We start from the raw sequence: 12,442 nt of genomic DNA, 5'->3' as shown, positions 1-12,442 counted from the left end.
CCTTCCCCTTTGACATGACTCTATTCCACTCCTAGTACCTTTTTAAAATAGCCCTGTTTCTTCCTCCTAGTTCATCCCTCCATCATTGTCATATCCATCCATCTATCCATCCTTCCATCCATCCATCCAGTAAATTTATTGAGAACCTGCTGTGCTTTAAACCATTGGTTCTCAACCTGGTTGCACATTATAGTCATGGGTAAGCTTATAAAACATGGGTCCTACTTTCCAGAAATTCTGATGTAATTGGTCTGGGGTGGTGTTAGGGCATCAGTATTTTTCTTAAAGCTTCCTGGATGATTCTAAAGTGTAGCCTTGGAGATACACAGGGTGAGATATGCTGGGAATATTAAAAAAAATAATGATATACCTTGTAGCTTCAAGTATTTATTTATCTTTGACAACCTATAATTATAGAAGTTTATAAATCTGGTGATTATGATATGTGTAGTATAGTGTGAGAATAGAAAAGGTACTTGTCCCAGCCTAGGTGGATCAGAGATGACAGGGACGACTTTATAGGTAGGATAGGGTAAGAGGTAAAGATGGAATGATAGGTTTATTTTCCCAGTACACAATTCTTGTTTTTCTCCTCAGTGATTCCCACTTGCTGACTGAAAGACTTCCAACTTCATGACTTGCCTTTCAAAGCCTTTCTTTCGGTGGAGAGGTATTTTCCAAACTTGTTGAACCTTTCTCTTTTTCCCTTACTGTACCCTTATGCTGTAGTCAGATGATTACTTGTTCCACAGTTTTGCCCTATATTTGCCCTTTAGGACTTTAATTCATGCTTTCCTTTTGCCCACAGGGTTCCTAAACCTTGTTCTTTCTTCAGATTTTAATTCCATTGCCATCTCTTACATGAAGTCTTTTCTAAGCTTCCCAACTGCCCATTTCTCCCTCCTCTGTCTCTCTCTCCTGCTTTCTGCTTCTCCCTCTCTGTCTCTCTGTCTTTGGTGGCAGTTATTCTACTTTTTTCTCCAGTAATCATGTTTGTGTACTTGTCTCTGCTGCTAGACTATAAGCTTTTTCCAACTAGGGAGCAATATGTCTTCTTGATTACTGAATCCTCAGGCCTACACAGTGTTATACACACAGTGGGTAAGCATATGTGTGGCATAAACAACCAACACAACTTGGTTGGATTCAGTATCTGTCCCTAAGTACTCTTTGTCCCCTCTGTTTTACTTGCTTTATCTGAGTAGAGAAGGACGAGGAAGAAGGTAAGAATAGGAAGGGAAATACTTGGGAGATGTGTTTCAGAATAGGTTTTGTGTATATGGTGGTGTTAAAGTTAGCATTGGGGTTTATAGAGGAAGAAATGACATTTGGAAGCCTCTTGAGTGGGAAGTAAGGTAACAGGGACATTTAGATAGGACTTTGAGAGGACATATGCACAGTTAAAGGAGTCACTGAGGAACCTGGCATTTAGAAGTCTTGATACACCCATTTTCCTTGAATGCTTACGTGCGTGCTAGGGCTGTGAACACACATAAGCCAGAATTGTGCAAAAACTTACAGATTCAATGGAGCATATACCTCAACTTGCTAAAATATATATTAAATCAGTTACACTCATGTGTTAGGTGTTCTGGTTCTTTCCATTTTTGGGCAAAGGTTTCCAGACATTGTCTGAATAAAAGCAACTTACATTATCACTTAGTTTCAGAGCATAACCTAGTGGTTAAGAGCCAAACAAAGCATCTCTGAATTCTCGCTGTTCTACTTACTAGCTTGATGGCTAGTAATGTACTCTTTGTAGGCGTTTCAAGAATTCTGAAGTGGTACAAGAGTGCCACCTACTGTTCAGTTACTGGAGAGAAACAAATGACCAGTAAATAATTTGGAGTTTGGCCACTTATTTAACTATGTTGGTTGCAGGTAATAGTTAGGTAATAGTTTCACATATATTATACAACTGGAGCGTCAAAAAACTCCTGGGAGATAGGTTTTCTTAATCCTATTTTATGGGTAAGTAAATTGAAGTCCTTTATTTTCCACTCTTTGGGGATGGTAACATTTCTCTTCCCTCCCCTGGACTTCCAACAACACTGATTTTTAGTCTGATCTTTGAGTAGTACCCAGAACTCCAAAAACAGGTGTCCTGTGGTTCCTTATCATTCTAATATTACTAATAATATTAGTAATAATAATAATTTCTAATAATATGTAAGTATATGTTTGAGGATAAGGCACTCTCCTAAAAGCTTTCTTTCTTTATTTTTCATATAATCCTTTTAGCAACCTTGTCAGGAGGTAGAATCAAACTCATTCTAAACATGAGGAATTCGAGGCTACAGAACCATTTGTTTGCCTGAGATCATACAGCTCGTAAATGGTGCTGGCAGTTTTGATTTTAAGGTTTATGTTCACTGTACTGCCCCCATACCCAAGGTTTATGGTCTTCATCTCTTCACTGTACTGCCCCATACCCACTACATGTGTAGACTCACAGAGATCAGTTCTTGAGTAGCAACTTTTTAAAAACATTTTTTTAATGTTTTTATTTATTTTTGAGACAGAGAGCATAAGCAGGGGAGGGGCAGAGAGAGAGGGAGACCCAGAATCCGAAGCAGGCTCCAGGCTCTGAGCTGTCAGCACAGAGCCCGACGCGGGCCCGGAACTCACAAACCGTGAGATCATGACCTGAGCTGAAGTCGAACGCTTAACCGACTGAGCCGCCCAGGCACCCTGATTGAGTAGCAACTTTTTGTCATTATTTTTTTCAATCACCAGGTTTTGAAAATACAGAGCTATTGTGTGGTCAGTTCAAAGATACTGCATATTTAGGAAAGTTGGGAGCCTTTGGACCCTGCTGATCCTACAGCTAAGGAAGGCATGAAAAGCCTATCCTGACAGTTTGGTATGACTTCCTGCCATCTGAGTTCAGTTTTTATGTTAAATTTCTATCCCTCACCCGTCTACTACAGAATTCAAGGGCTGAGGTAGTGAAACTGAAATGTGCCCAAGGGTAACCTGAGGTAAGGTTTTTACCCACAGAAAAGACAAAAGCACATACTTAACGAGGTATTAATTTGTAAAATCTTGAGTATAGGGTTAACAGTTACTTGAGCCTGTCCTTTTCTGGATCTCTTATATTATTTAAAGGATATGGTATAATGGAATGCTTCAAATACTAGAAAATTGTAATAAGTTCCAGAAATTCTAAAAAGGTGGGATTGATTTGAACCAGAGATGATACCCCTTAAAAAGCCTTGGGCATATTGGCATATTTGATTTGCTTTTATATCCTTTATTAGGCCATATGATTTTGGACCACTAGTAAAAGAGGCCTGTCATTCTACTCCTCTTTTTCTTTTTTTTTTTTTTTTTTAAAGCAATTTAATTGGATGACATGGGCTCTTTTCCTAAGAGATGACCCATAGATCCCTAACATATCATATCTCTGTGTTAGGTTAAGGACTGCTGTCTATGGTGTCTAAGGACTAATACCTGCATTTCTGAATGATTGATAAGATGAACCTGCTTAATGATTGTGAGGATAGAAAGGAAAGAAGAAGTGGCTCTATATTATGAGATTAAAATTTCAATATGGCATGTTTGTGATGGAGATCCATGCATTATTGTGATTGCCATCAGGATTTTAAGCTGGTTATATGGGTTGGATGCGTTTTTGCATACATAGAAAAAGGAGGGTTTTCACTGAAGCTGACTTACCAAATATTTCTCTTTTAAAACTTGTTTGCAGCATCAGTGCCAGCAGTAGTTCCCAAGGGCTGTCTCAGCCATCTACCCAGACGACTCAATATCTGAGAGCTGACACACCCAACAATGCAACTCCTATCACCAGTAAGAGTTAATTTAATTCTAAAGATGATTTACTATTGCTGTCTGTGGTCTGTCTGCCAGTGGTTCCTGTGTGCTTGGTTATTTGTGGGGCATGTGTACCATCCCATGTACATAGTATCTAACATGCGCAGAATTAGGCTTGATCTTCAACTTCTGCTTTCTAGAGCATTGAGTGAAACATTCTAAAATTGGAATACTAAAAATATAATTTAAGTTCAGTTGCTAGAATTAATTTTGGGGAGATTTCCATAGGTTAATTACATTAAAAGGGATACTGAATCACTTCTGTAGAAATTCAGAAGAAATATTTTCAGGTAGTTAGATAGAATAAGCCATTGAGCTGTATGAAGATGAGTCTTAGATTTTAATGAATTGTGTGATAATCTGAAGGGCAGTGGTAGGGATTTTGCATTGTTTTTTAATCATGATAGAATAACTTCCTATCCTGTAGGATAGCTGCCATTAGAATTGAGAACATGAAATCTGATTTCCCCCCTTTTTTTAAACAGGATTTTGATAAAAGTTTTTACACTGTAACATGTTGATGTTGATGTTGGTGGAAAATAATCATTCTTAGAATATAATTTAGACGCAATGAGGAATGAGTCTCCACACAAATAGAAAACAACATAATCCTCAGGATAAACAGTGGACCATAAATCAGGGCTCAACTCAGTAGTGCTATTGATTAATTAGGTCTTACAGGCAGTTAGCTGGTATCTTCCTTGGACTGGCATTTACTATCTGTTCTTCATCCAGTGCCCTGTTGTGGTCTTCCAGTACTGTTTCCCATTAAAAAGAACCAGGATTCTTTGGGGAAATGGAGAATTTCAGGACTAGGTCAGGAATGGGCAAGATAAACCTGGGGCAGGTTGAAATGGGACATTTGAGCATCAAAAAGAATGACTGCAGTGGATGGAAACAATGTGTAAAAATCCTTGAGTTTGTGATGATAGTTATTGAAGAAGTTAATCATTATGAGAAGTAACTAAGGCACCAAAAATCCCTCTTTCTGATGACTGGCTATATGAACTGTATTTCAGAGTAAGCAGATAGTGCTGGTTGATGAGGGAAAATGCTTCTTTACAGAAGAATCCTAGCTAATAAATGTGGAAGGAATGATAGAATTAGAAAATCATAATTATAACCTCTGTTAAAATAATTGATTCAGAAAAAGACCATCAGTGTTAAAACCCTGTCAACAAAGGGAAATGGGATCATTTGAGGGAGCAGACTGTCATGGTGTGACTCCTCTAATGAAACTTTGCATCACGGAAAGTAGGACAACTAGATATTTTGTACTCCCACATGTGATATACCACCCATGGAGTATTTTTTGTCACCCTTCCCCACTACTAAGAGGTAACCTGCACCTAATTATGGCTGTGGAACTGATTGGCAGTTTACAAGAAATACAGGGATCAAAGAACAAGTTAAATGATACTTGAAGAAGCAGATGCTGAACATTCTTCAGGATAACAGAACTGGTTTCTTTAATAAGAGTGGCAAGAAAAAGAAAAGGGGGAAAGAGTGAATGCTCAAGATTAAATGAAATTTTAAAGAAATCATCAGTAGTTACCATCACCGCCAATGAAAGAAAGAATTATATGCTCTTCAGAAAACACAATGATAGATATGAAAGTAGTCCAGACTATTCAGAAGAAACACATCATTGATTTTAATGTTTAAATGTCAAGATTTGCTCAGTAGAGTCAATTCTTGATTGTGGCTATAACCTTAAAGAGATAGAGATTCATTTATTATATGCTAAAAGCAAAATGCTTTTTAAAAGTCACTTGAGGGGCACCTGGGTGGCTCAGTTGGTTAAGTGTCCAACTTCAGCTCAGGTCATGATCTCACAGTCTGTGAGTTCGAGCCCCACATCAGGCTCTGTGCTGACAGTTCAGAGCCTGGAGCCTGCTTCAGATTCTGTGTCTCCCTCTCTCTCTGACCCTTCCCTGCTTATGCCCTGTCTCTCTCTGTCTCAAAAATAAATAAAAACATTAAAAAAAAAGTCACTTGAAATTACTTATTAAAAATATTTTTAGTTACTATTGATAAGAAATGTACTTATTTTTGTGGACATTATCTTGAGATAGATGATTCATTTATTATGTAGGGCAAAAACAAACATTTTTTTAAAAATCCAGTGGAAATCCACTTGTATATAAATAAAAGAAAGACAAAGAGAGGAGTAAAAAAAATATTTGGAGACACAATGGCCAAGAATTTTCCAAAATAACAAAACAACAGACCATAGATCTAAGAAACTCTGAGAACTCCAGGTACGATTAAACATATACAAATACAGATACTCACATATCTGTGTGTATCCTGTTCAAACTGCTGATCAGTAGAATCAGCCTAATCCTTTGGTTACAGAACTCTCCAAGCCTTTCGTCTAGATCTTGTAGCAACAATTGATGACCATTGTCTAGGTCTTTTATCTCTCCAGGGAGTTTTTTACCATGTGTTTACCAAAGCGCATAAATCTTAGAGAAGCCATTCCGGTTTCTACTTGCTAACACTGAATCTTCCTTCTATTCTAACATTTTTTTCTTGGAATGAAAATTTTAAGTTATAGCTAGAAATTTTATTTTTGCTGTCAGTAAGAATGAGTGGGAAAATAGCGGAGCTGAAAAACAGATGTATCTCACAATGATACAACTAGGCTGTATAAGCATGAGATTGATTAAATCAACCAGATGTTTTGTTCGAAAAGATAGTCTTTTCATTTGAAAAGTTGTTTTGTTAGGAGATTATATTAGAAAATCTTTTGGGGAAAAAAACAGTCCATAAACGGGAATAAGTTAAATTCTGTGAGTCAAGGGTGCCTGGGTGGATCAGTCAGTTGAGCATCCAACTCTTATTTTGGCTCAGGTCATGATCCTAGGGTTGTGAGATCGAGCCCCATGTCAAGCTCCACATTCGTGCCGAGCATAGATTCTGCTTAAGATCTTCTCTCTCTCCTTCTGCCCCTCTCTACCACTTGTGCTCGCTCTCCCTCTCTCTCTCTCTCTCTCTCAAATGAAATAAATAAAAATAAATAAAAAAAGGGGTGCCTAGGGTGCCTCTGTTAAATGTCCAACTCTTAATCTTGGTTCAGGTCATGATCTCAGGGTTTGTGAGATCGAGCCCCACAATGGGCTGTGCACTGACAGCACAAGCCCGCTTGGGATTCTCTCTCCTTTCTGTGCCTCTCCCCATCCCCTGCACACTATAAACAAACAAATAAATATTCTGTGAGTCAAAGCTTATTTCATTTGGGTGAAAGGCAGTTGAAGTGGTGGTAATGGTAATACTCATTTTAGTGTTACTGGTCTTAATTATGCATTTTAAGGATTTGGGATAGGTAGAAAGTGTTTCTTTAAAATTCTGTGTGGCCTTGCAGCACCTGGGTGGCTCAGTTGGTTGAGTGTCTCACTGTGATTTCACAGTTCATGGGTTCAAGCCCCACGTCGGGCCCTGTGCTGACAACTCAGAGCCTGGAGCCTGCTTCAGATTCTGTGTCTCCTTGTCTCTCTACCTCTCCCCCTTTTGTGTGCGTGCACGCACACTTTCTTTCTCAAAAATATATAAACATTGAAGAATAATTTTGTGTGACCTTCGTAAGTAATTCTCCCTGTTCATGTGTGTGCCTTTCTCTTTTTTTTTTTTTTAACGTTTATTTATTTTTTGAGACAGAGCATGAATGGGGGAGGGTCAGAGAGAGAGAGGAAGACACAGGATCTCAAACAGGCTCCAGGCTCTGAGCTGTCAGCACAGAGCCTGATGCGGGGCTCGAAGTCACGGACCGTGAGATCGTGACCTGAGCCGAAGTTGGACGCTTAACTGGCTGAGCCACCCAGGCGACCCCCATTTTGTGATTCGTACATTTATTCATTCCTGTGACTTGAGTCCTGAGTTTGAACTGTATTAGTTGACCCTGATGGCACAATAAGGGTATTTATATTTCTTGGTCTGGCTTTGTTGGCTCCTCAGGTTATCCTACCTTGCGGATAGAGAAGAACGACCTGAGAAGTGTCACTCTTTTGGAGGCCAAAGCTAAGGTGAAGGATATAGCAATATCCAGGGAGAGGATAACTTTAAAAGATGTACTCCAAGAAGGTATTTATTTTCTTAAAATCGTTTCTCAAGCAAGATTTAATGTTAACACTATAAAATTTTTTTTATTTCAGATTGTAAGAATTTCATGTCTTTGTGTTTAAGGATAGAAGTATACAATTTATTTCCTTTCTAAAACTGATTTTTATTTTCTCTTTCTTTAGATCTTTAATTTGCCGTAATACAGCTTTGGTGTAAATCTTGATTTTTCAGTACATTAAAACATTAATGTACTTACGAATGTACTTATGTATTAAATGTATTATGAATTAAGACATAATGTACTTATGTATTAAATATGTATAGAAATATACATATTTGTATATATTAGCATTTAAATACTACCTTTAAATATATTTTCTGTTCTTGTTTAAAGATGATCACTACCTAGCAAGCCTGTTTCAAATATTCTAAGTAATTTTCTCTGTGACAGATAGTATGGGGATGGAGCAGATGGAACAAGCATGGGCTTTGGAGTCACACCCAACTTCCATCCTCGTCCCATGATTTGTCACCTGTGTGACCTTGGAGAACTCATTTAATATCTTCCACGTCGTTTCCTTTTCTGTAAATTTGCACTGCATTGTCTGCACTTGGACTAGTAGTGAAGATTAGATGAAATGATGTACATTAAATGAACTTACGCATAATAGATGTTTGGTAGATTTTAGTACCCTTCCCTTTCCCACCTGTTGGTCCTTGTTTTCTTTCTTGAATTTTAGGGTATTGATTGAGGAGATGCTGAATGAGGACCAAAATTAATAATAAAGTACTTCATTGAGTTGAGTCCCTCAAGTTATTAAAGAGAGAATTACCTTTTCCCCCTTCCACAATCCAGTTTGTAGTGTTTTGAATGCATATGAGTCATTCTGAATTCATCTCTTGGTTGAGCTGCTTATAGGTCAATCACAGCTGAGAGGTTTGAACTGTCCCCAGTGACAAGTAGTAATTAAAAGAAGCAAAATTTTTGGTCTGTTTTTGAATGTATGAGGGGAGTCCATTGTTCTCTTTTGTTATTGTTCTGAAGCTAAGCTTAGAAACTCATAAATGCCTCTAATGGATACCCCATTACTGAGTTCCACTGTTCCTGGCTATATCAGTTTATTTAGGATGATTCAGAAAGGATTCTCATATATTTAGTTTAAATATGGTATTTCTAAAAGCAAGTTAAAGGGTGCCTGGGTGACTCGGTTAAGTGTCTGACTTTTGGTTTCTGCTCAGGTCATAATCTCATGGTTTGTGAGATAGAGCCCTGTGCTCTCAGCGCGGAGCCTGCTTGGGATTTTCTCTCTCCCTGTCTCTCTGTCCCTCCCTGCTTGTGTGTGTGTGTGTGTGTGTGTATTTATCAAAAAATAAATAAACTTAAAAAAAACAAAAGCAAGTTAAAATATTTCATAGTTACGAAGAATTTCTAATAGTCATTAAAAAACCAAAGATTTAGGTGAGAATAATGCTGCTGATCACATATGTCCTTGTTATGTTTAAGTTATATTGTTCCAGGAAGTTTTGTACTTATAGTTTTATGAAGGTTATCATATGATGATCTCATTAATTATTATTTTTCCTTCTAGGTACTTTTGGGCGTATTTTCCATGGGATTTTAGTAGATGAAAAAGATCCAAATAAAGAAAAACAAGCATTTGTAAAAACAGTTAAAGGTAGGGTTTTTTTCCATACTGTTACCAAAATGTTTCCCTAAGGTAGATCATGCCAGTGAGATTCTGTCTCAGATTCTGAGTCTGCACCAGACCTTTAAGTCAGTTCATGTGAGTTTAGTTCATATGAGGCTAACTTTTGAGGATATTTGGCTTGTTTTCATAAGGTATAGAAAAAAAGGTCTAATAATTTAAGATGTTAAACACTTACTAGGTATTACTTGAGCTTGTAGTTAAATTACATCTATTTGACTTCATTGTTCCTATATGTACTATTGTGTTTTTCTTAGGTAAAAGTTGTTTCTTTCCTCTTAAAAACAGTTACTTATTTTTCCTCCTCCCCACTCCCAATACTGCTGTCTACAAACAATAAAAAACACCCTGTCCCCCCTCCTCCACCCCAGACTCATAGTACCTTACATGAATAGGCTTGTCTATCTTCCTCCCACTTCCCTGCCTTTTTTTTTTTTTTTTTTTTTTTTTTTTTTTTTTGCTGTTATATGTAATGCTGCAGAAAATATCCATGTGTGTATGTATCCTTCTTGGCTTAGTTTTTTTATAGGTATAGCCAGAGTTGACATTGTTGCCCCAAGAGGTATTTGCATTTAAAATTTAGATAGATGTTGTCAGATTGTTTTCTAAAGGGTATATCACACTAGTTAATGTTATCATGAACAGAATATCTATTTTCACATATTCTTTTGGAGCAATATGATGCCTAATTTTTCACTTTATAATTGATATTTGTAAAAGCTTAAATTTTAGTTAAATTTGGTCATTTTAAGAAAAAGAAAAATGTAATTTATAGGGTGTTTAATGTCTGACAGTGTCTGATATGGACTGAGATGACAAGATGTTAATTTTGAAAAAACAAATAATAGCATTTTGATGCAGAAATTGAGGAAAAAATTAAATTCCGTTTTATATGTAAGAGGTGACATTTTATGAAGTTTTCAAAGTTAATTTATAAAAACTTATGTTTCTAAATCTACTTAAATGAATTGATGGAAAAGTATGAAGGATTTATGTTGTTTCTAAAAAGTTGTACTAACCTTAAAAATAAGGGTAATTTGATTTCTTTTAATTTAGCAAAATTGCTTGCTTAACACACACTTGCCATTCACGCATTGTTTTCTAAACGGTTTAACTTATTATACTGTTCAGTATATATTTTATCTACTACCTACCTCTCCTAGCCCCAAAGCATTTATAAAGGTTAATATTTAAGTTTGGTCCGTTAGGTTTTCTGACTAGGTTTGAAAGATACTTTACATATTAGCATTTATAAATATAGAATTTGAACCCTTAGTTTAATACTGTTGACTTTTGTTACATTTTCCCCCATTTTTAAGGAAACATTCCTCTGTGATTTTAATATTTCTTCTGGAGTTTATAAATCAGTGGTTAGTTTACAACTAGGCTGTCACTAATTTGTTCTGAATGAATCTTGAATTAGCAAAAGAACTTTCTATGTATAATTGGGTTGACTTAGGGTTGGAAAGGAGAAAAAAAGGAAATAATAGTGATAAGAAAACACAATGCAGATTCTGGGACTGTTTCACAAGATAAGATTTCTCCTTCCGGATACACTTGAAGTTGTAGTCAATTGGTTGTTTCTACGCCTTAACCACTGTGATTGTAATGTTCCTTCTGAGCTAGATGGAAACAAGAGAAAGCACAGTGAGTCCTTAGCCAAGATATAGTTACGGTTTGCATGAGAAACAAAGAGGAAGTGCATTGACCACAGTCGTTGGCGCAGAATTGTTAGATAGCTCCATATGATTGGGTATCTTGAGATTTATTTTTTTGGAATTTTTTTTTAATTGAAGCTATGAAAATCTGGCAAATTTCTTTCACAAATCTGTATGCTTTATTACTTGCCACACAATTAGAAATGTAGCTTAAAATGTAAAAAATAATTTTTTAAAAGATTATTGACCTTTACCTTTAGACATAAGCAAGAAATTAGAATTTGGCTTCATAAAAAATTTGTAAATTTGCACAGAGACTTAATAGACATTCCAGTCTATTATTTATGTTGTTTCTAAAAAGTTGTACTAACCTTAAAAATAACAATAATGTTATTATATATGTATATTATATATAAAACACAAGTTGTGTGTGTGTATAATGTATAAGAAAGAAATTTCCAGAGATTGAAATTAAGAATCTGAATCTCATACAGTGAATATTGTGAAATTGAATTCCATGAAGTAAATTAATTAATTTGAGGTTATTGGTGTTGGGTTCTTATTTTGTTTTATAGTTGCTACTACTTTGCAATTTGGAAATAAGTTTTTTTTAATCATTTGTTCTTCTTGTAACTTGGAATGTAAATATTTTATAGTATTCTTTTCAAATGTGCACATCTTAAAATCTTTCAGTATTTAAAATTAAAAGACTTGGACTAGACTGGGAAGGGAATCCAGGAAAATGGTTTTTTCTTACTAAATGGATAAAATTATTTTTTCTCCAACTCCAACTGTTCTTAGATCATCATCTAGTTCAAGTGTCCCTTGCTTAATAGAGTATGCTTATTAAAGTTAATAATTTGAAGAAAATTAGGCATAAAATAACATGTCCTGAAATTGACTTTTATTTGGATCTTCATGCCAGTTGACAGGAAGGTCACCACTTATTAACTGGGTGCAGATTTCCAAATATTACTAGATTTCAATCTGAAAAAGACCCTAACAGTCCCCAAATCGTCCTGGTCGTAATTTGATTAAAATTTATTTAGATTACAGAAAAAGAAATAAAGGCACATTCTGCCATTCCTAGATGATCCTAAATTTTGAGCAGTTTTTAGACAACTAGAGTTTATTCTGGCAGACATCAGTGTGATGCACGTTTTCCAAAGAAGTACCAAGTGT

General features: G+C 36.1%; 1 protein-coding gene across 3 annotated transcripts in view; it reads left to right on the top strand.

Annotated features, from left to right (window-relative positions):
- The window catches only part of RYK (receptor like tyrosine kinase), a 104,975-nt gene that overhangs the window by 60,760 nt on the left and 31,773 nt on the right, over positions 1-12,442 (top strand). For 2 of the 3 annotated variants that reach the window (XM_086674331.1, XM_086674329.1), the window contains 3 exons: positions 3,710-3,811; positions 7,784-7,917; positions 9,486-9,572. In XM_086674331.1, coding sequence (XP_086530457.1) covers positions 3,710-3,811; positions 7,784-7,917; positions 9,486-9,572 — 323 coding nt within the window. The remainder of the gene's footprint in view (positions 1-3,709; positions 3,812-7,783; positions 7,918-9,485; positions 9,573-12,442) is intronic. The other variant, XM_086674330.1, reaches the window with a different exon arrangement.

The sequence above is a fragment of the Puma concolor genome, chromosome C2 (genome assembly GCF_028749965.1).
Source record: "Puma concolor isolate L17-30 chromosome C2, mPumCon1.1.hap2, whole genome shotgun sequence".
Classification (NCBI taxonomy): domain Eukaryota; kingdom Metazoa; phylum Chordata; class Mammalia; order Carnivora; family Felidae; genus Puma; species Puma concolor.
The sequence above is the reverse complement of the archived record's forward strand: the minus strand, read 5'-3'. Positions and strand labels throughout refer to the sequence as shown.